The sequence below is a fragment of the Synchiropus splendidus genome, chromosome 7, assembly GCF_027744825.2.
Source record: "Synchiropus splendidus isolate RoL2022-P1 chromosome 7, RoL_Sspl_1.0, whole genome shotgun sequence".
In the NCBI taxonomy this organism is placed as follows: Eukaryota; Metazoa; Chordata; class Actinopteri; order Syngnathiformes; family Callionymidae; genus Synchiropus; species Synchiropus splendidus.
In genome coordinates, this window is record NC_071340.1 from 7,525,343 (window position 1) to 7,551,350 (window position 26,008).

Consider the following 26,008-nt stretch of genomic DNA (forward strand, 5'->3'; position numbering starts at 1 on the left):
TCAAGAAGTGGTCTGTGTTTAATAATTCGAGAGGTCAACACCACAAACTCACTCAGGACCGAGTCTCAAATTTCAGTCAAAGCAAGTAACTAAACCGCTGATCCATTTTAGGGTCAGTTCCATAAACCAATTCATTATCAAAGTATTTAGGAATGTTTCTTGGCCAGTTTGAAGAGGTCATTGTCCCTAACTCTAACAACAAACTTCCAAATAAGATGCTCAGTAATCCCCAACAAGATGACGGATAAATGTTTCTGATAGTTAGTCATATATATACTGTGCGTGTGTGTGTGTGTGTGTATATATATATATATATATATATATATATATATATATATATATATATATATATATATATATATACTGTACTGTATGTACACTGTACATGATAAAGAATGACGTCCATGTCAACCACTAGATGGCGCCGATGATGAGGAAACCACTGAGTGGAAAAGAAACGACAACAGAGCGTCACGTGACCGCCTCCGTTATTTCCTGCAGCAGCCTCCGTCAGCTCAGCGGAGCTCCGGTGCTTCTGAACGCTCGCTGTCCTCTTGCAAACAGTCCTCTCTAGGCCTTTGACACTCAGAACCCAGCTGACGACGGACTATAAGGCGCTGACTGAAGCCGAAGCGTGTTGGTTGCTTCCGTGATATCCACTAGAGAAGAGCCAGTGTTAGTAATGGCGACAGCTGCGGTGTCTGCCCCTGCTGGCTGCGGCCCCAGCCCCGGGCCGGGAACGGAGCTCGTCCGCGGGCAGGCCTTCGACGTCGGGCCTCGGTACAGCAACCTCTCCTACATCGGGGAGGGAGCCTATGGCATGGTCTGGTAAGTGGCTTCCAGCATTTCTTACCTGCCATGATTGAAATCAGGCGTTGAAAGACCTGCTCCCAAACTGCTGAATGACTGGAATGTTAGCATGCAACAGTGTGGAGTGAGCTTCTGTGCTGATATTTCACTTCGTCATTTCAAAATGTACCGTCGGACACGTCCCAGTGAATGCACATTAGACATAAGTACATGAATCTCCATGACTTATACGTGTTTTCAAAGCGCTCCGCTGCCATTTACTGTACTGTTGAAGTGGTCTCTCAAATCACTGTGGCGTTGACATCTTCATCGTGGATGCATGTGCGTTAGACTGTGCTCTCTCAGTGGCTGGTGTCTTCCCGATGGACTCGTTTTCCAAGCACACCCGCTTTGGAACATCCTCTGATCAGTAGTTTTCCTGTGACTCAGGTTTCCTGCTAGAGTATAGAAAAATGTGATTATCCTTTTTTTCACACCATCTTCTTATCTCCATCCTCTAAAGTCAATCACTTCATGTCCTCATTTACCACACGCATGAACCTCACTGGTTGTCTTCAACTCCTGAGGTTTTCACTTCCCCAACACTTGCTTGTGTCATTACGTCAGTCAAATATCTGAAGCTGGGCTGGTCTGGGAAGTTCATGTATGTCAGTGAAGCAGCATCTTCACTTGCAACATATATTTGTCTTGGTTTTAATAAATATCCACTGTAAGTGTCAAATCTGCACTGTTGCAAATGTGTTTTTAGGATAATAATTATACTGTTGACGGGATATCTTGTTGTTTGGACTTCTTTTTCTGGTCATATTCTGACCTCTAGTTGCTTTTTCTAATACACAAGCTGCAATAATGGTATTTATGAAGCAAACTGAGTTCATTTTTTTTTTGATCGTGGTAATATTGGTGTGGGCAGATATCCGGATTCAGCTATCGGATTGTGGATCAGTGCATCCTGATTCTTCACCTCCTTCATCTCTGTCCTGTACTCTGAATGATTTACCCCCAAGTACTAGCCTCACCACAACCTCTTTACTTCCCCAACAAATTCCTATTTCATCAGCAAACAACATGGTCCATGGAGACTCTCCTTTAACCGCATTTGTCCTCCACCACCACAGAAAAGAGGAAGAGAGCTGATCCCTGATGTAATCCTACTCTCACGTTGAATCCATTTGGCACTCCTCACCAGTTTCCTGTCTATCCCGATATGTTCGTCTTTGTAGGGCTCCATGCCTCACACAGACGGTTCTTAATGATCTCCGCCCTCATTTGAGAGACATGAAAGAATAACCTGGGCCTGAAGTCATAGTCTTGCTTTCTGATTTACTTTTTTGCTCTCTTCTAACCCATCGTTCTCAAACATCCGGAACCTTCTCCAGATTCAGAGGGAAATACTGGTACTACACCAGACCCTTGGAGTTGATTTGAATGTTCTTTACTGCATATTTAGCAATTCAAGATTCATATTGTCAAATCTGACCTCTGCTACAGTCTTTCATCTTCCTCCTCTTTCATGGATTTATTTTTATAATCAGAACCAGAAAAATGTTTGTTGCCAGTGATGTCAAAACATAATGTTTTTTTCCCTTCCCATCTCCATTGTGCTGTTTGAATATTGATCTTGATTTTTTTTGCTGTTTTTTTTTTTTTTTTTTTTTTAATTAGTTGATACATGTCAATGAAACAACCCTCTATAGTTGCATCGCTAACTGAGGTTTTGTTTGGCTGAAATATGATTCACACTCTGCTCAGGTAACCGGAGACTGCCATAAAACCTCTTATCTTGTGAGTCTATCAGACGTTGCAGTTGACCTGTTGTACATAATGCTTCACAAGCAGTAGAGAAGCCTCAAACAACACAACTGACACGTTGCATCAACTAGTTTCCCCCGATTGCTTCTGCTTCTGCAAAGTGCAAAAACCACAGACGCATATTGTGGCCGTGTGTCCACAAACCCTGACGCGCACGTTGAGTCATTTGTAGAGCCCATCTTTCAGATGACATTTTAGGTGGAATAATCTCATGCATTTGGTTTCTGTAGTGCGAAACATGTTTGAAGTCATTTCACTTGCTTATTTTTCTGCCAGAAATCGAATATAATGGGCTACAGAACCAGTTGGGTCAACTTTTTCTTTTTTTAATTGAACCCATTTGACCTGAGAAACAAAAATGTGTTTTTATGTGGACATTGAATAGCAGGTGCTTTATACTCTCCTCTTTTTCTCCCACCTTCTCCTGTCTTGTTCATCCTCCCTCATCTAATTGATCCTCTTCATGTCCTCATTTGCCACAGTCCAGTCAGTACCGTTCTTTCCCTCCTTTATTTCTGGTCTCTTCACCTCCAGTGTTTTTTCTCCATGTCCACATTCCCCCTTTGATAAGTCTTGCTTTTCTATTGTCTCTTGCTTCGTATGATCCTTACTTGGTGCGTTTGTCAATAATCAAACCAAATGGGAAAACGTTGCAGTGAGCTCTGTAGTGACTGCTAGCATTAGTGTTTGTTCACTTTTGCTTCAGTTTTGTGTGCAGTTGCATAAGAACACATGTCATAATAGTCAGACGCTGGTATGCACATTCAAAATCCAGACCTTTATAACCTCAGAGAGTAGCGGTCAGGGCTTCTCCTATGTGTACATGAGCGCGACACAGCATAAAAGAGAGCCGCCATACGGTCAGAATATTGATCTCTTCTTTTAAAGATGAAATTTCCTTTGATTAAAGATATTAAAAGGAAGTGGAAATGTGACAATGAAGTGGGAATGAGCGGGAAATGTTCCATGGAGTTGGACATGATTATAGTGGTCTTCAATGGGAGAATCCTGAAAGAAACGTCCACTTCCACGCACATCCGTCCGGACAAACAAAAAGACAGATGAGGTGAGAACGGCTACAGATTGGATGATACACCATTGTTTCGAAATATGGCTGAAACCTGTCAGAACGGCACCAAAATGAGGATTGTGACATCATCACAATCGTTTGAAAATGTAAAAACATTGCAGTTTTTCTGTATTTGGATGCTTCTTTTCAAGTATTTGTACATACACATGTACAGTTGTGCTTTTGCCTGTCCTGTTTGAAGGACCCGCCCCCATGTGCAGCAACAGAGCCAGGCAGTCAGCCAGCCACTATGTCTGCTGTCTTCGGCTACTTCTCCATGAAGGAATCAAATAGAAGAATTGAAAATTGCCAGATTTGCATTAGTAAAACTAGCTGTGGGGGTGAAACGCCCAAAACATTCAACAACTTTGTCCACAGAGTGGACTATTGCTGCTCCCCCTTGCGAGCGTTAATGTCATGTCCACTAGTCTGCAGAAACACGTTGGACAAATAGAGGTCTGAAACTACTCCTTCCTAGGCTCCCAGGCCAAATGAAGCAGTTGAAGATAAGTAAGAGCCCGGGGTGCTCTTCAGCTCCTACTAACTCTGAGTCAGTTAATACAGCCCATCTGCTTACACAATCGCGAGATACAGTTGGAGTGATGATACTCAGAAGCTTCCATGGCGTCCCAAACCTTTAAAAGCCCACCCACATGGACATTAGATCACAGAGGGAAGGCTGCTGAAGTGGCTTTTGAAAAGTGTTATATTTAGTTCACCTCTCTACCTGGCAGCCACGGCGGTGTCGTGGTTGCTGAAAAGGTGACGTCTCATTGCTGTACTTCTATCAAACAGTATTTATGCGTGTTGTGTTCGACATCATTGACTGTGGTGCAATGTTTTTTTTTTTCATTTAGTTTTTTTTATCAATCATGCTCCAATATTTCCATATTATGTATTTTGAGAGAAATGCTTCGTTGAACGATGGATTATGAATAATAAGAAATACATGACACAATAATATAATCATGCAAAACAGCGAACTAACAAACTTGGATCACGTGACAATTCGCTACCAAACTCTAGATCTGCGAATCATCAAATAAAAACATCACCAAGTCTCTGAACTACGGATGTCATTGTTATTGAATTAAACATGCGGTTAAAACTCTTCATAACAATATCAGAATCAAAACTATAAAATCCACTGGGCTCTCCTTATGCTGCTTTGTCTGGGTCCGTGTTTCTCTGGAGCGCCTCATAAATCGGCTGATCACACCACTGCGTCCGCTGTCTCGTCGGATGCACACACGGGTGGATCTAATAAATTCTCAACTGCTGAGAGAAAGTACAAGTAAAACCATGAACACGAACTACTGTCGTCCACACTCGAATGGCCAGTTGCCATGTCATGGTTTCAGTTTTATACAGCGTGGGACTGCAATTTTTTTCTCCATGACCATCAAAGCATGACCAGTGTTAGCAGGAAGGTTAGTTACTTGCACTGGTATCAGATAGGTATCGGTGGATACCCAAAGCCATGCTATCGGGACCATAAAAGTTGGATCGGTGCATCCCTACAGCTCACTGGGGCAGGGATGAGGTCTGGAAGGTAAAGGTGGAGAATGTTTGTCTGTGAGTTGTTCAGTTGCTTATTGATGCTGTGAAAAATCCTTTATTTGGCTAATTTGCAAATATTACAATATATTTGTAAACATTTTCAAAAGTTTGAAATGCACAGGATGGTTCAGGTGTGCTAGTGGTCCTTGCCTACAAAATGTGGTGCACGACATATAAACAAGAAGGCATTAATGTCTGTTGTTGCAACCGTGCAACAAAATATATTATGACTAGGGGGTTCCATAATCAGCAAATGCTGTTCTTACCAGGAGTAACAATATAAAAAAGTGTGCTATTTCCTGCACTCTCACAAAATAGTTTAGTTTTAGGGACTAATGATTTACAACAAAACGTACACATTGGAAATCGGTGTCCACAGAAGTGCTGGCAAAAGAGACTGTCATGACATGCAACAATGATTTGTCTGTACATTGTTGTAAAGTTGTCCACTGGCTGTAGCTAAAGGTTGCCAACACTGCGTTCATAACTAATTGTATTCACGCCATGGCAACACGTCATCGCGAAATCCCCACATCTAGCGTCCTCTGAATTCATCTACTTGATCCGCATTGATTCGTCGTCAATGCTCTGCTTCATACAGCCATGAGCCGTCCTCTTGAAATGCCACCGTGGAGCACATCGCCATGGTAACCCCTCTGCCTCTGACATCAGTAGCGCCACTCCACATCCAATGGAAGAGAGGGAGGAGAGAATGAGAGCCTTGACACTGAAATTCTGTTGTGCAATTGAGAAGGAGATGTAATTTGGTTGATTACGACAAGCTCTGTGACTTACGGTTCATCAAGCCTGAGAGATTCTCATGTCACTGCTTATGTCTGAGTTGACGTGAGCACCGTGATCTTGTGCTTCAAGTAAGAACTTAAATCTGTCGACTGCTGCTGCTGCTGTGTCGTGAAGGGAGTGTAGGAAGGTCACCTCATTCCGCACAGTGCCAGCTGTGACTTGATCCTCGAAGAACCCGAAACCGAAGATATATGGCAGGTTATATTGCAGGTTTCATCTACTGTAGCAGTAGAATGAGAAGATGAAGTAAATACAGAAAGCTTGAAATGAAAGTCCCTAAACTATTTGTGCTTTCGGTAGACAAAGGTTAATGATGCATTTTCTGCTGCCTTTTCTGTTTCATTTTAAAGAAACAGCTGAAGAAAGCGTGGGCTTTCACTCTTGGTCAGAAATTGGATTTGCATTAAAAAAAAAAAAAAAAAAAAAAAAGAAAGTCAGGACTTTCCACCGTTGGCCTTTAAATAGTTAAATATTTTTCTGTTTAGGATGTTGAGTTGGATTCAAATCTCCATCCCCGTCTACTAATGTGAACACTACAGTCTGAGTCATCTTTTTGTAAATCAAGTAGCCCTGATGTGGGCGCAAGTCATCAAGTTACTTGTTTAATGTCAAAATCAGTGAGGGCTTTCCTCTCCAAATGTTCCATGTTTGCGAGCTCTTTTCTGCACCACCTGGCAAAGATGAGCTCATAGAAATAGTTCTAGAAGCTCCTTTTTTTTCTTAAAGGACAAAGAATATCAGCATATTGTAATGCTGTACCACGAAGGAAGTAAAGTGCTTTTGAATGTCTGGCCAAGTTATGCATTTGAGTGTTGTCTTTCAGCATTTGCCAAGACATTTGAGCATGAAATGTTGGTGCTGGTTGCACTTTTGAGGATTCAGTTGCACTTTCGAGGATTAGAGTGCGCATTCAAGGATTCAATAAGATGAGAGCGTACGTTTTAACGTTATCGGATTAGGGGTTTAGTATAAATGGATTGGATTACACATTTGTGGCTTTTGTAATGCGCTTTCGGTTGAGGTTAGCTATTTTACAGAGGTTCAAGTTTTATTATTGCGGTGTTGAGTTGAGAATTTGACTGTCATAGAATGCATTTAAAGTTGAGGTACTTACTTTGAGTATAGTTTGCTCTTATGGGTTGTGATCAATAGTGCTAGGCAATTGGATCAATGCGTGACGCATCGTGACATCTGCAGTGAAAACGGCGTCTCTGAACTGGCTCGTGATGACCAAGCAGGAGTGGTTCAACACCAGTCAAAGATTATTTGGTCATACCCATATCCGACCCATATCTCACACGTTTGCTCTTAAGTTGAATCAACTACAGCTAGCTCTGTCATCGTCGTGGTGGTGACTCAGCTTTATGTGTGATTCATAGGCTGTGTAGAAAAAAAAATATATATATATATATATATAATGGGAGCAGGACATTTGTCATTGTCACGTCATTTGTTCTCATTCTTTGGGTAATGAAGAGTCCTGGCAGTGCATCAGACTTGCAAGACGACACTTCCAGACAGTTCGTAGTTGAAGATGACCTGTGGTTATTGATGGTGATTAGTTTTCAGAGATTGTAATAACACATGGATGGAAAGTATCGATGGTACAAAGTAATAAGAAACTAGTCCTGTGATGGTATCATTTCATGGGCAGAAAGAAGCATCAGAAGTGTTCAGTCCTGGTCCGAAATCTGACTGAAGGTCCATCTGTCACCGTTGATCATAGAGAGAGTGTGAGAGGGGTTGGTCATGATGCCGTCCCTCTGGTCCTCCTCTCCAACACCTCCTCCACACTCCTGTTTCATCTCAATGACAGAGCCAGCCTTCTTCTGTTCAGTCAGGTGGTATCTTCCAAAGCACCACACAGAAGACAGCAGAGCGGTGTAACGTCTGCAAAAGTCTTCTGCTTCCGTTGACCTCCTTTGGGGGTCCAATAGTCTAATCTTTTCATCTGTAATAATATTTCACAAGCTTTAGTGGTTTTGCATCGAAATGAAATTCCAAATGTATGTACTGCTAAAGTGTACAAAATGGCCGCCACTACGTTTACATTGAATTACTGACAAGGATACGAGGAGATACAAAAATGGACTATAACCACATATCTTTATAACGTAGTTCCACTGGTAGCTGAATCCAAAACTAGTTTCAAGTGTTGCCCTGTTTGATAGTGGAACACAGGATGGGAACTAATATGTTAAAAAGCAAAATGCTTTGTTTTAATTATGACACTTGGATTGGATTTATGGATTACATCTGAACAATTGACCAGGAAGATAAACAAACAATTTGAGCGTCAAACCTCCATAGAAGCGGGGTGTCCGTCATTTCCTGTAGCGCTTCTTATAGCCAGTTCACCTCCACTATGTCTCTAGGAAGTAGGGTTGTCACAATACAAAAATGTTGGTAGTCTATACCAGTACCAGTCATTTTCCACAATTTTTGATACTCAGTAATACTGAGATACTTGGTACCACAAAAAAAAAGTCTGAACTTGTTCGTCTGTGTTTACTTGTATAACACAGACAACTGTTCTTATAAACAGTCTTAACGACAGCTCACCAAACTGTTCCAGGGAGGGGGACAGTGGGGTTTTGTTCCGACCAATCAAGTACACACAGCTTCACCAATCTAGTGTGCAGATTCTCCGTCAGGTGTCGCTTGTTTCATCTGACGCCTGATTGGTTAAACTGTGTGTGCTTGTTTGGTTGAAACAAAAACGTGCAGCCACTGCAGCCCTTTGTGGAACAGTCTGTTTACCCTGGTGTAAACTCGAGGATGAAACACAGGAACCATATTCTTTTCCTCAAGTGTGTGAATGTCACAATTCACACCTGAGATATTCACACCTACAATCCTTCACCTGATGCTGTACTCAGGTTTTATCTGTTGCATTCCGAGGTGTTGCAAATTACTCGTACACATCTCGATCTTCTCGCTGCCCTTAGCAAGCTTTTCACCTTGAAGCCCACCCCCTGCAACACTGTCATGGTAACAGGCTCCATTGCATAATACGTCTGATGTGGTGTAAAGCCTTGTATTTCTGTCTCCTTGAACATGCAGCCCCCTCCTCCTCCTTTTTTTCCTTTTCACTGAGCATGCTCGGTGAATACTCCGCACATCAGAGATGGAAACATGAACAGCGCATAAGCGTCACTCATGAACTTAAAATTGCATTCAACATAAACTGACATCAGAGCTTTTCTCTCTATTTGTACCGATGCTTTTTCCGGTGTTGTAAGATGTGTCAGCTCAAACCTGTATTTCCTTTCCTTAGCTGCTTGAAGCAACTTTGACGAAGACATTCCCAGGCCACAGGGGGAAATGTCGGAGCCGTCTGTCCCTGATTGTTGTTGACTGTTATTTTGAATCTAACCTGGTTACATAGCCGTACAGACACACTTTCCAGTTTGGCACAAAATTCACCAAGCATGGTTTATTTTCTTGGATGAATTTGTCGAAGTGCGTTCTCGGAAAACAAAGTCCACTGTTGGCTGATAAGAGTAAAAGGGTTGAGATCGTGACGTTGGAGGCAGCAGGTGTCACTCAACTCGTTGTACTTTGCACTTCCTCTTCAGTCAAGTCTCTTGCTTTTCTCAGCAACGGTGACCCAACTGTAGGCTTGTCTCAGTAAATATGGGGAAATGTTGTGTGTGGGTTGATGCAATGAGCCGGAGCCAAGGTGATGTCGCAACTACCTTAATAAATGTGTCTACTTTCCTTCTCATAAATGGTCAAATCATTTATTTTAGCTTGTTCTTTGCATACTTTCCCATTTTATATTTGACGTTCTTTTTATTATACACGTTATTATCCTTATTTATTGTCATATAAAGCTATTGTAACCAGATTGAGTGTAGACTATGTTAATGCAAGTGATGTCATAATGGTTTTCCTTTTAGTAAAACGTCAACTGCAACCCTTTCTCTTAGCACCAGCCGGTACTTCCCGTACTGTCTATCACTCGTTTTACTGGCCATTAAAGCTGTCTCTGCTTCTGGTTATTTGGAGGGAAAAAAACTCAAAAAAGGTATTTGACGGTATTGAAAGTGGAACCGTCCGTACATAGCACTGGAGTTTAGATGTCAGCTGAGAGACCAAAGCGTTTGAGTGCTCCAAAAGCAGGCCTAATGTACAAAGATGTTTAGCCCTGGATGAGCTTCTAGCGGGTCTTGTATCTGCCTGCCTCTCACTCTCATCGACGGTACCTTCTTGTGTGCAACAGTTGCACAGAGACCAGCTTCCTCCCACACACGCATTCACATTCCTCGCACACAAGTGGAGAGGAAGGTCACTCATATTTCCCTCGCAGAAGGCTGGCACACTTGTGTTTACATTTCAGTCCCTACACCCACATCACTATAGCAACCCACTTTCTTATTTAGTCCTACTATGTGGGTGTTTTCACTCTGTCCTTGTTTGTAATGTGCAGAAATAAAATCACTATTGACTGTGTGTCTATGCTGAAGGATTAAGGGAACTGAGTCATATTATTTAGAAACTGATTTAAGCAGACAATGTTCCTTGGCAGGGTTTAGTGAATCCAATGTGGTTTTGGTTCATGCAGACAGTTTGTAACAGCAGAATTTCCACTTGTGTCTCTATATCCCTGGAGTCGACTATTAGTGTAATTCAGTCATGTATAATTAGGTCTGTGGTAGGTCTCATAGTAATATTTGCGCAGCTCCTGTAGACACAAAACAAGTTACATTTTGTGCTGAATGCTCTTGAAAATGGCCTTTAAAATTCACTGAATTAGATTATCAAAAGGGAACGGTTTGTTAAGGAACCAGAGAAATCCACTCTTCATTGATTGGAGACTAATGCCAAGACTAGAAAAATAAGGCAAATTTGACGATTTGGCCAAAATATCACGTCATGATTTCTTTAATATGAAATCACGATGTTATCACAAATTTGACATGTATTTTTGAGGATAGTTTACAAGGTTGTGCTCAGTGCAAGCTAACTAGTTGTGTAAAACAGACCTAAAAGGGAGGGACCATGAGATCATTTAGGGACAAAGAACAGATTTTGTTCAAAGCACATAAACATAGCAAAATGTAAACGCTCTGATAAAAGGCAGTTTTGCAACATAAAAGATGGTATTGAACAAACATGGAACAGTAATATTGTTGAAGATGTGACTTTCATCTGCACAGTCATTTGACAGGAGCTCAAAAACACTGAATGGCTATTTTTGAGCAGGGTCAAATGAAAAGAACTATTTTGAATTAAAAAGATCAAACTGCAATGTCTCGTTATTATAAAAGGTTTGGGCTGTATTAGTTTTACAGTGCCTTACAAAGTGGACATCCTGACAGATTGTTAGCCGGGAAAACTATTTTGTCAGCTTTATCTGACCTGCACTGTGATAGATTACTAATTTACCTTATATGGCATCATTATTTTTGGGCGGTTTACAGATAAATCATCATTTGCTCACATTGCTTTGGAAAAGTAATAACTATTTTGAGCGTTTCTGTCTTTTCATTATCGAGTGCTGCATTTAGTTTTAAGTAAACTGTGAAACAATGAGGAAACCTTGATTCTGCGTGAGTGTTAAAAAAGGTTTCAGTTAGATGTCTTGTGACCTGTTAGCTCCGTGGTGCAGATGGTCTTTGCGTCGCAGGTCAAACAAGAAAACTCTGCCGTCATTCTGCCCAATCCCTGCATTTTCAGCCATTCTTGTGGACTTGAAGTGAAGTGTGACTGGCGCTGTCAACACTTCCTAGACTGTGACTGTGAAGGAGGAACAAGAAAGATGTACAATGCTCTCTGTCATCTGACTGTCTGTCCCCGTCTCTCCTGCCCCCTATCAGTGGAGACACCCCTTTGCTGGGGAAAAAATCCTGGGTGTCCTGTGACATCAACAGAAACAATAACATTAGTAGCTGTCTTCATGGAGAAGCTCTGTCGTATGTGATGGGCTTGTAGTAGAGGCCATAAGTCAAGATCAGTGTCTGCTGGTTGCCTTCTGTGTGTATAAGAAAGTAAAGTCACATGGAGATCAGAAAGATTCTGTCCAGGGAACCTCTTGGTCAGAATTGATCGAAGAATAAAGGGGGGTCAGGAATGTCCTCCATCCATCAGATGAGACGCTGGTAATAAATGAGACTTTAAAAAAATGACTTTTTGTATCCATTTACTTGCGTTTTACTGAATTTATTTAAAAAAAAAAAAGAAGCATGTTTTGTTTGGATCTCGTTGTGAAATTACCAAGCCAGCCTTAAAATAACATTGACTTGTATAAATTAGTCACAGCCCTGGAAGGCAACACTCGTATTGACTCGACTCAATGTTTTGATGACACAGGCAAGTTTCAGGATCCACAGCGGGCCCGGTGTGGGAAGCTCTATTTATGGAGAATTGGACGTGAACATTTGTAGTGGCGGACATTCTCACTAACATCTTTGACAGAGTGGAGGAGTTGTCTGGCCAGGATTGCGAGTAGAAATCATAATGGCTTTGTTTGTGGGATATTTCCGTCACAATAAAAATGGTCGGAAAGCATCTGCTGTGATGCCGAAAACAGCTGTGTCGGTTCACAATGGCAATCCAACAAACACTTGGTGTTTACTAAATAGTTTTCCCACCGCGTTAAAATGAAAACTGCAGTGCTGGAACACGGTTCCCAGAAGGATTATGTCAAAGATGTCTTATCAGATCTGCTGACTTAACAGAATCTCAGGTCTCCCGGGGCCCATGTCAAACAGCAGACTCTATCTGCTTCCAAAATAAAGAGAAATTTCCTGCTCTCTCCCAGAGAACTGTATCTGTTAGTGTACATCATGAATTACTACGTGTGTTTCATTTGCCTGAAGCTTTTCATTAAAGCTAATAACCGCATGCAGTGTTTTTTTTTTTTTTTTATTGTTTTGGATAGTGTCTTTTTACCAAGGTGTCGTTGAAGTTTCTGTTCACAAAAGAATTTTGGCTCCATCTGTAACACAAGATTATCTTTATATCTGGTTTTTAGGGATTTTTTTTTAACAAGGTTTGTTTGTCCAGTTACTTTGGTGTGACGCTTTTGCTGATGTAATTAATATTTTCAACCTATTCAAAATTATTTCATGTTCAACATTGTGGTTTATCCTTTTTTTTTCTTTTTATGCATTTTCATTTCATTCATTCTTTTTTTATTACATTCTGTTATTCCTTTCATTTACATTTACATTTGTTGCTATTAAACTTCTCCATTCAGTTTTTAATTATTTTGCATATTTTTATTTTTCCAAATATTGATATTCTTAAAAAAACACAAACATGCTTTTTACAAGCTCAAAAAAAAGTAACATTGCAACTAAATGTCCATTTGTCACTGTGCTGGTGTCACTTTCTCATAAGGCCCCCTTGTGACCGTAAGGAAGAACTGACATTCGTTCTGCTTGTTGTTTTTGAACATTTTCATTTGGTCCCGTTATTAGCATCCCCATCATCCAAATGAGTGCAGGAGCTTGAGGTCAGGAGTGTGGCGCTTCATATCATTTAGAAAGTGCTGAGTTGAACTTGAACTCAATTCTCTCAGGATTTATGCACATTATTAGATAATGAGGATCCAATCTGGGTGTGAATGCTTACACAGGCTTTAAAATTGCACGGTCTGCATGTTGTGTTATTACATTTTCACCTTTTACCAGGAATCACAGAAGATAGTTTGATGGCGTGTCTGTTGTGCACCTGTTATAGTTTATTGTTGGTAAGGCTGTTGCTTTAACTGCCAGTCGTGACCAGGGTCTTTTACATAGGTGTGTGTGGCAGCAGTAGCAGGGGACTTTGCACATGTGTGCAGCTGTGTGGATGAAGACATCCGTGTCACAAATGATTAAGGTCTGTTAAAGTGACGTTGGCAGTAGTTACAGGAGCATCTTTGACTATACATGTGTGTTAGGGATGCAGCGGTATATCATACCATGGTTATCATTATATTGTTGTTGCAGTGTGCTCAAATGTTCATTAAGCACATGAAGACGCTGAAATCATTTCAGAGGGTTCTGTTTAGTTTAAAAATAATGTGACGGTGTTTAGAGAAACAAAGCACAGTAATAATCTTTTCCAGGTTGAATAACGTCCTGCTGGTTTTGCAAATCGAATATCAATATAATAGCAACCATTGATCACACAATCAAATGTCCACATATCTGGAGTTGCTGGTGTCTGCCTTTGAAGGTTCAGCTGGTGCATCATTGGGTCTGATGCTGCGCGCACTCTGTGTTAAATAAAGGAAAAACAAATGCATCAGTGAATCACATCATTTGGCTTCGCTTAATAAGAACAATGTTGTTGCGGCGATGTCTTGCGGGTCTTCTGCTGGAGAGACTGTAGTGCAGAGCTCAACACAGCATTCAGTCAAAACACTTAACTCACATGCCCAACTGGCTCACACGACTGAAACGTTTCGGTATGTATTCACAAAATAGTCTTAGTGATGGCTTTTATACAACAATGAGCAGCACCACTATGCTGTTGACAATGTGTGGTCATCTAATGCGCTTGTTAAGACAGGATACGGTAACACTAGCCATCTGGGATTTTGCCATGGTTATCCCTTTATCAGCAGCCATTACATCTCTAATATGTTTACCGTATTTGAGTTCCTCTGCAGATGCCTGCCCGCACTGCGTGTTTGGATGCCACCATAACTGCTCTTAGTCCGTTTTCGACTTTATTTAATCGAAGGTGTGTTTTCCTGTCTCCTCAGCTCTGCCTATGACCGGGACAATAAGATCCGTGTGGCCATCAAGAAGATCAGTCCGTTTGAGCACCAGACGTACTGCCAGCGCACACTGAGAGAGATCAAAATCCTTCTGCGCTTCAAACATGAGAACATCATTGGAATCAATGACATCATCCGCACGCCCACCATTGACCAGATGAAGGACGTGTATCCTTCTGCAGTCTGACCGAGGCACAGAGATATTCCTGTAATACCTGAATTCCAGTTCAAATGACACTTGAAGTCTGAATGGCTTGTAATTGTGTAATATGTATGTCAACCTAACAGGGGGTTAAAAGTACAACTTTTATTGCTCTTTCCTTTTGGATTTGGTTTTACAGAAACCCATCAATCTTAAAACTTGAGGATTCACGCCTTTGTTGACTGAACGATCTCAAGCTTGGGCACATTAAGGCCGCTGTTTTCAGTTCAAACATGCACCCTGTCGGTGCATTTTATTGGACGTAACAATAGTCATTTGTCTTCCGTGCACCTTGTCCTGTCCCTGCCCCTCCCAGCTCACTTCTGCGTAAGGAACTAGCTCCAAAGTCAAAATCTCCATTCGCGACTGCCGCGGTGGTAGTGAGGTGTCCAAGTCTTGTGCATGCATTGTGTTTGGAGTTGTGTTTTATGACATAATTGTCACACCAGTCACCATGACTTTGGCAACAGCACACTCCTCTGCCGCCCGACAGCAAGCAGGTCCGGCCCGCAGTTGCTGTCGGTTGCATAATGTGTTGTGAAATGTCTGTGACGGAGGCCTGCAGCAACTCTGCCTTCTGCTCCACAGATAACACGAGCACTTACCAAAGCATGCATCGCTCTTTATGAGGATTTTTGCAGCCCGTAGCCACCAGTATGTTTTTCACCAAAAACAAAATTGCGCCACCTTAGTCTTCTTCAGCTCAAGTTGACGTGAATTTTAGGAGCTGACGATCCTCCTTAGTCCCCTGGACCCAATTTCTCTTTTTGGTCATGTGACTCAGCTCGACTTGCATTACCTCCGGGTCGACCGGTTCCCATGTTAGTGTCCCGATCATATGTGCCACCTCGTCGCAGTGTCAGTTCTTTAACCGTCTGCAGATACATCGTGCAGGACCTGATGGAGACGGACCTGTACAAGCTGCTGAAGACTCAACACCTGAGCAACGACCATATATGCTACTTCCTCTATCAGATCCTGCGAGGGCTCAAGTACATCCACTCCGCCAACGTCCTGCACCGCGACCTGAAACCCTCCAACCTTCTGCTCAACACCACCTGTGATCTCAAGGTGTGATATCTGGGCTTTCTGGCTCAAGTGTAGCACAGATTATAAGTGGACTTTATTGAATGTAGTTTAGCTGTGTTGAACAAAAGCATCTTTTTGTTTGACCTGCAGATCTGTGACTTTGGTCTGGCTCGTGTGGCCGATCCGGACCACGATCACACTGGTTTCCTGACAGAATACGTGGCCACTCGCTGGTACCGAGCTCCTGAGATCATGCTCAACTCCAAGGTGAGAGAGGATCATTCCACCTTCCCCAATATTTACATATTGTGGTACAGCTCCATTATGTTGAAGTTAAAAACATTGTTTATCCTCACAAGCTTGTGATCTTGGTCTGTGTCCATTTGTTCTGCAGGGCTACACCAAGTCCATAGACATCTGGTCGGTGGGCTGCATCCTGGCTGAGATGCTCTCCAACAGGCCCATCTTCCCTGGGAAGCACTATTTGGACCAGCTGAACCACATCCTGGGTAAATACTGCTGCATTTATGTTCTAAAGACAATGAGATTCAGCGCTGAGTAGTTTGTCAGAATGCACGTTAGGTGCACTGAAGAGGCAAAAATAATAATAATGTGTGATTCTTTTTTTCTCCAAATGAATCAATCTGCTTCCTAACTGTTGCTTTTGTGTTAAGTCAAACACTAAACTATTCATCGAGCTATGTGCTTTCAAAGAAATTAGCCCGCCAGGTGATTGAGCATTTTTTAATGAATAAATCCTGGAAAGCGTAGGACAAAAAAAAGATGATGCAGCTTATAAATCAAGACACACAAAGCCAAATGTTGCATTAAATAGACTGGCATCTTGATCACTGAACAACACATGTTGCATGTTGAATGTGATTTAACAATGCCTTAATACATTTTTATAATCTAACTGTCCAACTCTAGTTGCTGACACGTCTGTTTTGCGCCTCTAGGGTGCGCGCAATCATTTTGGGTGAAACTTTTTTTCTCTAGTATTGACGTGTTGCTGTGGTGAATCTTGAAACTGTATATGTGCAGCGCTGGCTGGTGAACGGTCAAAGTCGTGTTTTCAGTGGCTTTCAGATGGTGTTTCAACGAGGAACTGCTGCGGTGGTAGCAGAACTCACATGTACAAACTGTGCACGCAACTTTCCATCAGTCAATTGTTCTGTCACTCGGGATTCTGGAAATAATTCCTCCTCCAATCATCGTAAACGTTTTCATCTTCCGCATTGTGTCCCATGAAATCTGTTGGCCAATTGATTACACTAACATTCGTAAGGGTTTCTGGCTTCTGCGTCAGAGGTCGCACATGCACCGTACTATAAATTACATTAACACCGTTAAAGAATTTTAATTTGTGAAATACCGTGACATTAATCTCATAGATTAACGCATGAACTTCAACAGGCCTGGTATTGACACATTCTAATGGTGATGTCCAACCTGCATATTCACAGGTGTGTGTGTGTGTGTTTAATGGCTTGTCTTTGTGCAAACTTGTTTCCTCCCCTCAGGGATTTTGGGTTCTCCCTCTCAGGAGGATCTCAACTGCATCATCAATATCAAGGCCAGGAACTATCTGCTGTCACTGCCGCTACGCTGCAAGGTGCCATGGAACCGCCTCTTCCCCAATGCCGACCCCAAAGGTTCGAGTCACTCCACATTGATTATGGGTCGTCTTTTATTGAGGCTAAGAAGAGCCACCCTTTCGTGACATGAATAAGCAGAGTGATTATAAATGTGAACTATGAACTGTTCTCCATGTTTTCAGTGACAATGTTTCATTGCTCGACTTAATTTATTCAGTTTTCCTGTCAGATAGCATAAGCAATGTGGACGAGTTTTTAGCTGGTGTGGGCAGTACTGAGCTTCAATATGGTCGCCTCACTCTCACTGACAGACACTCAAAAATCTCAAACAACATTATTAAATTTGTGTTCTAATATAAAGTCATTTTTCTCACGCTGCAACCCAGCGCTGCAACCCAGCACTGCAACGCTGATCTGATGCCTCGCTATAAACCCATGACCGCAGAAATCTCTTGTGTTCTGCTTTCACAAAGTGGACTTCTCTTTAGATTCAGGAATTATTGCCCTGAGAGCTCCATGTGTTTAAGCTACACTGGTACATCTGTTTTGTTTTTGTCCAGTCCGAGTGTAGACGTGCTGGGGACTACAGTAATGATATGTCCAAAAAAAGCTGCAGTTGATAACAAAGTTCAACTCCCTGCCGGTTCCCACAAATGCATGTTGGAAACCTGTCTCATTTGCACAACATGCTTGACAGATTCAATGATGCTGATACTGTGTTTGAGAAGCTAAAACTTCCCAAGTGTTCTGTAGCGTCAGCTGAGTGATTGCTGGCTGCTTGCTATCTGCTTTCTTAACCTGCATATCTGCTCCATAAATGTTACAGTATTATTGATTTGATTCATCGGTTCGGTTTCAGGAAGGCACTACCAATGTTTGTGAGTCTTGTTGGCCTCTGTGTTGGGATTCTGTCCGGTCTGTTGACACATCACTTAAAGTACACGTAACATCCGACTTACGACCTGCTCAACTTACGTCCACCCGTACTTACGACCACGGCCAGCAGATGCTTATTTATTTTTTTTATTTTTTTATCCAATTTTTGGCACCGCAGCCTGGCATCACGTAGGACAGTTCCGGCAGTATCAGTATCCCAGCATCTCACTCTCACACAGCCATCTACCACTACAGTAGCACCTATAACCCTCGCGTCGGCTATTTTGAATGGCATTCGACTTTCGTCCAATCTGACTTATGACTGGTTGGTCGGAACCAATCCCGGTCGTAAGTCGGATGTTACTTGTATTGTATAATGAATGATTTATCTTTCCTTATTTTGAAGATGCATTTTGTTCCCTGCTGTTGCATTATGTGATGACTTTGTGGAAATATGAAATATCAGTGTTATGTTTTCCCTTTGTATATTTCCTGTGTCAGACTTTTGACTCCCATGTATCTGTTCATTGCAGCTCTGGACCTGCTGGATAAGATGTTGACCTTTAACCCTCACAAAAGGATTGAAGTGGAGGAAGCTCTCGCACATCCTTACCTGGAGCAATATTACGACCCCACAGATGAGGTTTGGGAACTGAAGTTGCATTAGGATCTCATTGCTGAGGAGTTGTCCTAATGATGTCTGATGTGCAGCCGGTGGCAGAGGCCCCATTCAAGTTCGACATGGAGCTGGATGATCTACCCAAAGAGAAACTGAAGGAGCTCATCTTTGAAGAAACTGCACGCTTTCAGCCGGGGTTCAGATCTTAACAGCTCACACAGGTGAGTCTCATCCTCCATCCTCCAGCGTGTGCTATGGAAGGTTGCACACGCTGCACACGCTGCACATGCTGCAGTACTGTAGGTAACAGAGTGATGTGCTGCAAAGTTTCACCTGAAATTAGATATTATAATAATGAGATATTGCTTATTATCTGTGTCTGTGCTGCTGAGCTGCAGCTGCTCTCTCTGGCTGTTTCTGATAAAGACAGTGTTTCAGAGTCGGCCTGTAATTGTTGTGCTGCCGTCGTTGGAGTGACGTCCGATACAGGAAGCAGCATGACACTAAATTACTGCAGCGTACGCATCATCGCTGCTCCTCTCAGCAGTGTGGCTTCTATTTTCAGCTCCAAGTATTTCACCGGCCGCAGGCATGGCGGCCATTCATCTCTCATTCACTCTCTCTGCTGTGTTTTTGTCAGATTGCTGGGTAGTAATGGCTAAAGTACATATTAATTCCATCCTCCCTGCTGTAAGACTCTTCAACATAACGCTCTCTGATGTTAGCACCTGGAGTTACACTCTCAAAAGCCTCTGTGTTCCTGCAGAACAGCTGAGGGAGTGGAGGCCTACGTGGGTCTCTTTTCTGCGACAGCTGCCTCTGCGACCTTATTCAATGAGGGCTGGGTGATTAAATGGTCTATAGGAAGGGTTCTTAACATTTTTGATCTCGGGGCCCACCTTTCCCAGAACAAATGGGCCTGGGGCCCATTCAAGTAATTGGGCTTATTCATGACTCTTGATTTCATTTCTGATCTGTAACCATATTTAATCAACTTACACATTTACAAATCACAACCTTGTGAAATGACATGAAACCATGTGATCATCACAAATATATAACTGTTGAGAAAATTGGCGGGAAAAAAAAAAGTTCAATAAAAAATTAAAAAAATTAAATAAAGCCATGTCTCGATATCATAAAATAGAAATAATGTATTTTATTTAAACTCCAAAGAAGTGAAGTGTAAATAAAGGTATCGCCATTTCAAAACTGCTTCAACAGGTGCTTTCATGAACAGTTTTTACTGTTGGTAAAACGTTATCACTTTCTTTGTCATTTTTTTCTTTTCAAGAACTTCTCCATAGTTGTTAACTATCATGGATTTGCAGCTGTCAAGTCAATTCAATGACACACTACTGCCCACCATACATGGCTCATGTAAAAAACCAAATGTGTAAAACAAAAGTTTAGCAGTCCTCTAAGAGTCACTGGTCTATAGTCATGGCACATTTGTGGACAATCTCCATTATTGACCCTCACCCTGCTCCTCCTTTAAACCCAGACTGCAGAGGTAGGTGAAGTAATTTCGGCTTCGGATGTGTTCTCGAGGCAGGGCTACCTGGCGTTTCTGCCGACGACTGACGTCTGATGCTTTTAATTTTCCAGTGACAGCAGAACCCATCTGTTGCAACTCATTGTTAATGTCTAGTGTGTAGCACATACTCAAAAACATAAATAAAACATTTAGAAGTTCGATCGCGGCATGTCCTGTTTCTCGTGACATCACAATACAGATTTTGCAAAACCATTGACAACAAGATTTATATTGAACACATTTATTAATATTCATGATTTTGTGAGTTACCTCCACTGATATCTTTTGCAGTGACATCACTGGAAAAGCAGCACGTGGTGCGCAAACCCCTAAATGTTTTCTGTACATTTTGTGTGTGTATTACAGCCCAAACGTCAGTGGTGAGTAGATATCAACCAGCAGCTGCAACAGAGTTCGGGTTGTTCTTTGCTGAAGGAAAAAAAATAACCGTATCAGTGCTGGGTAGCTCCGCCTTGAGAAAATATGAGAAGCCGAAAACGATTGACCTCCATCCGGCTTTCTGGACACACCTCTCTTTTTTGACCACCTGAGGTCGCCATATTCTGAATCTGACTCATGATGAAGACGTGCTCGTCTTACATATGGCGTGTGAATACTCTCGGTGGGAGGATTGAGTTCTACTAGAATGTCTAATAAAAAAAGTCTACATTTAATTTTAATTTGTTAATATATATTCACTTTCCCTAGATGAGTTTGTAGTATAAACCACCGTGGTTTGGACTTGATCAGTGAGCTGAGAAGAGATTGTTTTGCGTTATTTTTACTCCACTTACTTTAATTTGCTTTGTTGTGAAAGATTCAGGAGATTGTTCATATATTCTTTATGTATTGTTACTATAACCGCTACACTTGATGTTAGAGTCATTCCGTGTGTTGTGCACGGTGGATGAGTGGTGTGCAGTGTTAAGTCAGTCTGTTGGTGGGTGTGACTGCTCGTATGCGACGGGACGTGCGTGCTGGCGTGTTGACATAGAAAGTGTTATGGAAGCCAGAGAAGCACACTAGTTTTTGACCGTGCTATCGTTATTTTTATTTGGAATACTGCAGTTGTATTGTCACCAGAAGAAGGATTTCAATAAATCCCATCAAAAGGAATAGCTGTGGATATTTTCTTGCTTGGAAGACACGCGTCAACTATAGGCTCGACTTTTTGGAAAAGACGAGACGTCTTTTCCAAAGACAGTTACATTTAATTTGCTTCGTTGTTTGTTTAATGTCAAACTGTTTTAGTCATTGTAGTTTGTTTTCATTACAGGTGCTTTAAGAACTGGCATTTTGGAGAAAAAAAAACTCTGGTTTGATGGCGATCCTATGAAATATATGATGTGCAAAAAATAGTGGGGTTCTTTTTTTGCCATATCACCCAGCCCCATCATCAAACCAAGTTTTATGAAGCAAAGTTGTATGTAAATAACTAATGCATTCCTGAGAAAATATTACATTAGATTAGGTGAACAAATATTAAGATGACATATGGGAAGCTAAAATGGAAGGAGATAGATTTATTTAATGAAAATCATTAATAATATAGAAGTGATAAAGTGACAAAAGTGAAAAACGCTGCAGACCCAAGGTTTGTCTTGAAATGTGGTTGACTGTAGCAACAGCGCTCTCTGGTGTCTCTGAAAGAGATTGTCATGTTGTTTAACACTTGCCTAATGCAGTTTTCCTACTTGTAATGGAGGACTGTGCGTCTAATGTTTGCTTATTGACTTGCCAACGTTTTGTGCGTGTGTGTCGTCTCCAGCAGCCGACTGTGTGGACGATCTTCTGCCACTGCTCCTCCCGCCTCCACGCTGTTGCTGTGACCTTCTGATTTGTCTCCATCACCTACGGTCCCACTCGTCCCGTCCACTTTGCTCAGGAACGGCGTCAGGAATCAATCACTCTCACTCTGAGGTTCATTTTGTGGGTGGGTGGGTGGGGGTGGTCTACATCACTACTGGCTGTCCTGGGCCTGGTAGTGTTTCTGTTCAAAAGCCAACATAAATGTAACTGACGTCAGGTTCTACTTCAGTGCTGTGTTTTTTTGGTCCTTAAAAGTGACGTAGGAAGACTTCCCTGCTGCGACCGTGCAACTGCACCACTCACAATCTGAAACAAGACTTTTTTTTCTTCAATGGAAATTGTCAGGTTTAGCCTCCACATGACTCCACCAGGCCTCAAAGCCATTCCGGCTGCTCTCACGCTGGCCCGCGAGGCCTCATGATCAGGCTGCACAATGTCAGGAGGCGTCGCCATCTTGATTTTTGTTGCTGTCTTGCAGTCATTTAAAATCACTTTTTTAGCTCCTTTTTTGCGTTTTTAAATGAATTTGATTTTTTTTTAAGTATTTTTATAATCCATTAGTCATGACCATTTAAGTCAGCCTGACCTTTCTTTGATCATTTTGTGCAGCCCTGATATAAATCTAGGTTCATCTCCCGTACGGAGCGAGCTGTTCTCATCACAAGATGGACAAAAGAATCGAGGGGGTTCTTCCTTGTTTCTCAGTGTTGCAGTAGGAAAGTCACCGTTAGATCTATCCATCGAAATATGCTTGATGTGACTCCTTCTCCTGGTGTGTCGTCTCAGTGGATCTGTCGCCTTGTCAGAAGAAAACTGTGCCCTCTGCATGACTGTTAAAAGCTCCGCATACAAAGACGACCACGACGTTAAAGTGCCACACGAGCCGCCGGCTCCTCTTCTGTTCCGCCGCCATCACTTCCTGATCACATGGTGCTTTTCTCTCTTTCTGTTCACCATCGTCGAGCCGACCTCCATACGTCACGTCCATCACGTCGCCGTTGCTAAAAAGGAGAATAACCATATAAGCGCTGATTCTACACCAAATCTGGAGATGTATTTTTGCTTTTGAAAAGTCAAATTTGTCCTCAAGCTGCCCGTTTGTTTTGACGTGGTCGACTCAGACTTGCTGATTATCTGTGTGAAGAAATAGAAATGTTCAAGTTTCCTGTGCGAGACTGTTGACTCATTTCAGGTGATGATTATCAACCTCAAATATTCCTTTTGGTGGAGCTATCCTCCGTTTTTTTCCTTTGAAATGTCTCAAAACGAATCAGATCTGGTCAGGTGTAGATTAAAGGAGATTGTCTTTATTTTGCATATAACAAAAGAGCATATGACTTTTATGACGAGTTAAAGCCAAGGTTGATGTCGACAGTGTTGGATAAATATTTAAGGTCGTTTTTAACCTCTGTGGGCGGAGCTTAAGTCATTTTTCCTTCTTTATACCTCTGCTTGAATCATATATGTGCACTTTAAGAGTTGAATCTTTACTCAAATTTAGCTGGATTTCAGGGATTTAGCCTTTGGATCAAAGTATTATGAAGATATTTAAGACAATATTCAAGTTTCGTCACAGAAGGTTGATCATTTTCTGGCATCCTGACCTCAAAGAAAGAAGGCGGTCCTCAGTTCAACCACGGAATGGGGCATCTTCATTTATTATTAATGCTGAACCCAGGAAACAGACTGACTTTTGCTTATTTTGATTTAAAGGTTCTGTGTGGCTGGACTGTATTCGGCCTCCCAAAAGTACTTCATCCGGTTTAGGTTGTTTTTTTTTTCTCCTTAAACATTTGGAGTCAGTGCATTTGAAGTCACTGAAAGTAACTTTTTTGTGCTAAAATGTATGGCTACTCTTTTTGTTTTCCAGAATACCTAGAGAGGACATGTAGGGAAGAGGATAATAATCCACCAGTTTTATGTGAATGAGCCGATCACCGTTAACTTAAGGACCAATGTACTCTCAAACACAAATCAATATGCACTGTAAAAAAGTCATTGGCTCTCCCCACAGAGGTTAAAGTCCTTCACATACAGTATATTGAAGATTTATTTTGAATAAATTGCTGTCTTTTTTGCACGCCAGGTCCTGATTGGCTGCAAACACCCGTGATTATGACCTGCACTTGCTTTCATGGGGACGGGGGGGAGGGGGTTTGCAATCTGAGGTGCCTGCCCGGACCGGCCTGTAGATAGTGTGCGCGCGTGTGTGTCGGGGGGTGGGAGGGTCAGTGAGACCAGCGTACTGGGATTAGTTGTATGATAAGCTTCTGCCGAGTTCTTTGTGCAACCTGTCTGTTCGTGCCTTTTACGATAGTCTTGATATCCAAGAATTTGACGTGCAGCTTTCGTTTAGTCTGGAATCTGTTGTATTTCGCAGTATTTCGCTCTTTTTGAAAATGAAAACAATCAAGTCAGAGAGGGGCGGGCGCTGAGGGAGGGGTGGGGCTCTACTTATTCCAGTTCTGTACATTTTTAATGATTTGTCGCCACCGCTGTGTGATTTGTGACTGTATTAAAAAAAAGAGAAGCAAACATTTCTATTTTTTTTGCGTTTTCCTTTCCCCCTCTTTTTTTCTCTCGATGTTTTTGTGCAGATATTTTTATTGTAAATGAATGTTCTGTTTCTATCGGACACTAATTCTTGTTTGAGTTGTCTCCAGTGGAAATACTTCACTCTGTATGGTTTGATCAGTATAAAACCTTTTAATTGTGCAGTTTCTGAACGAAAATAAAGGTCCTTGGTTGTATTTTAACGATTTCTGTCCTAGGCTATTTTTTTATGACGACTTCACTGCTGTTGCTTTGTGGAACACTTCAAACGTGCAGCCATGTTGGCGGGAAAGGAAGAACCCACCCACTATCATAAGGTCGTGACGATAGTATAAGTTACAGGTATCTTCCACAGGAGGTCGCTGTCACTCTATTGAGCAACCAACGTAGTCCTCACACTGGATTGATGCACAAGGCCATTCACAAAACAAGGTCAAATCTACTTTTAATAATCTTCCTCTTCAACGCTCTGTTTCACATATAGTGTAAAACGACACATATATGACGCGAGCATCAATTGTTTGAACTGAGTGCTCAGAATGGAAGTAAATATGTTAAACCTCAGCTACACTTATAACTCAAATATAGATCATTAATCAAAACATTAAGTGAGGACGATTATTCATGTCCACAAAAAGGCGGTTTTGCGGACGTAATAGCGAGCTTTGTCTTTGTTTATTCCTCTCTGTTTACTTGTTTTGGTTGGACCACGTGCTTGCTTGGTGTTAAGCCACGCATGCGCGCTATGCGGCAGTGGCGTTCGGCACGTGCCGCTGCTGGTGGCGCGCGCAGCCAAAAACAACAATCTTCCACCATGCGGGAGCGCGGCCCACTCTGTATATCAACGCTGATTCGCTGGCCATCAACTTGCCCCGCCCCCTAAAGGAAGCGTATTGGCTGAGCTTCGGCGAGCATGCGCTGTGATTGGACGCTATTTGTGGAAGCGGTTGTGTTGCTTGGTTGCTGCTGCGTTCATGGTCATCGCCTCAGCTTGATTCCTCCCACGAAAGAAAG

At 42.0% G+C, this 26,008-nt stretch overlaps 1 protein-coding gene across 2 annotated transcripts; it reads left to right on the top strand.

Annotated features, from left to right (window-relative positions):
- The first annotated feature begins 493 nt into the window (after positions 1-493).
- Positions 494-25,197, top strand: mapk1 (mitogen-activated protein kinase 1). Of its 2 annotated transcripts, none has more exons than XM_053869902.1 (9): positions 494-828; positions 14,757-14,939; positions 15,855-16,044; positions 16,153-16,269; positions 16,397-16,511; positions 17,526-17,657; positions 19,010-19,119; positions 19,188-19,316; positions 22,404-25,197. In XM_053869902.1, exons 1-8 carry the CDS (start codon positions 683-685, stop codon positions 19,302-19,304), a joined length of 1,110 nt encoding a protein of 369 aa, XP_053725877.1. In that variant the 5' UTR covers positions 494-682; the 3' UTR covers positions 19,305-19,316; positions 22,404-25,197. The 2 variants fall into 2 exon arrangements, with proteins under 2 accessions (XP_053725877.1, XP_053725876.1); XM_053869901.1 differs by having other exon boundaries at positions 495-828; positions 22,401-25,197.
- Positions 25,198-26,008: the final 811 nt, after the last annotated feature.

Bases quoted from the DNA above. Each gene is read 5' to 3' on its own strand.
- mapk1 (XM_053869902.1), top strand. From the start codon at position 683: ATGGCGACAGCTGCGGTGTCTGCCCCTGCTGGCTGCGGCCCCAGCCCC. The intron at 829-14,756 runs GTAAGTGGCTTC...CTGTCTCCTCAG, and splicing joins GGAGCCTATGGCATGGTCTG to CTCTGCCTATGACCGGGACA. The intron at 19,120-19,187 runs GTTTGGGAACTG...TCTGATGTGCAG, and splicing joins ATTACGACCCCACAGATGAG to CCGGTGGCAGAGGCCCCATT.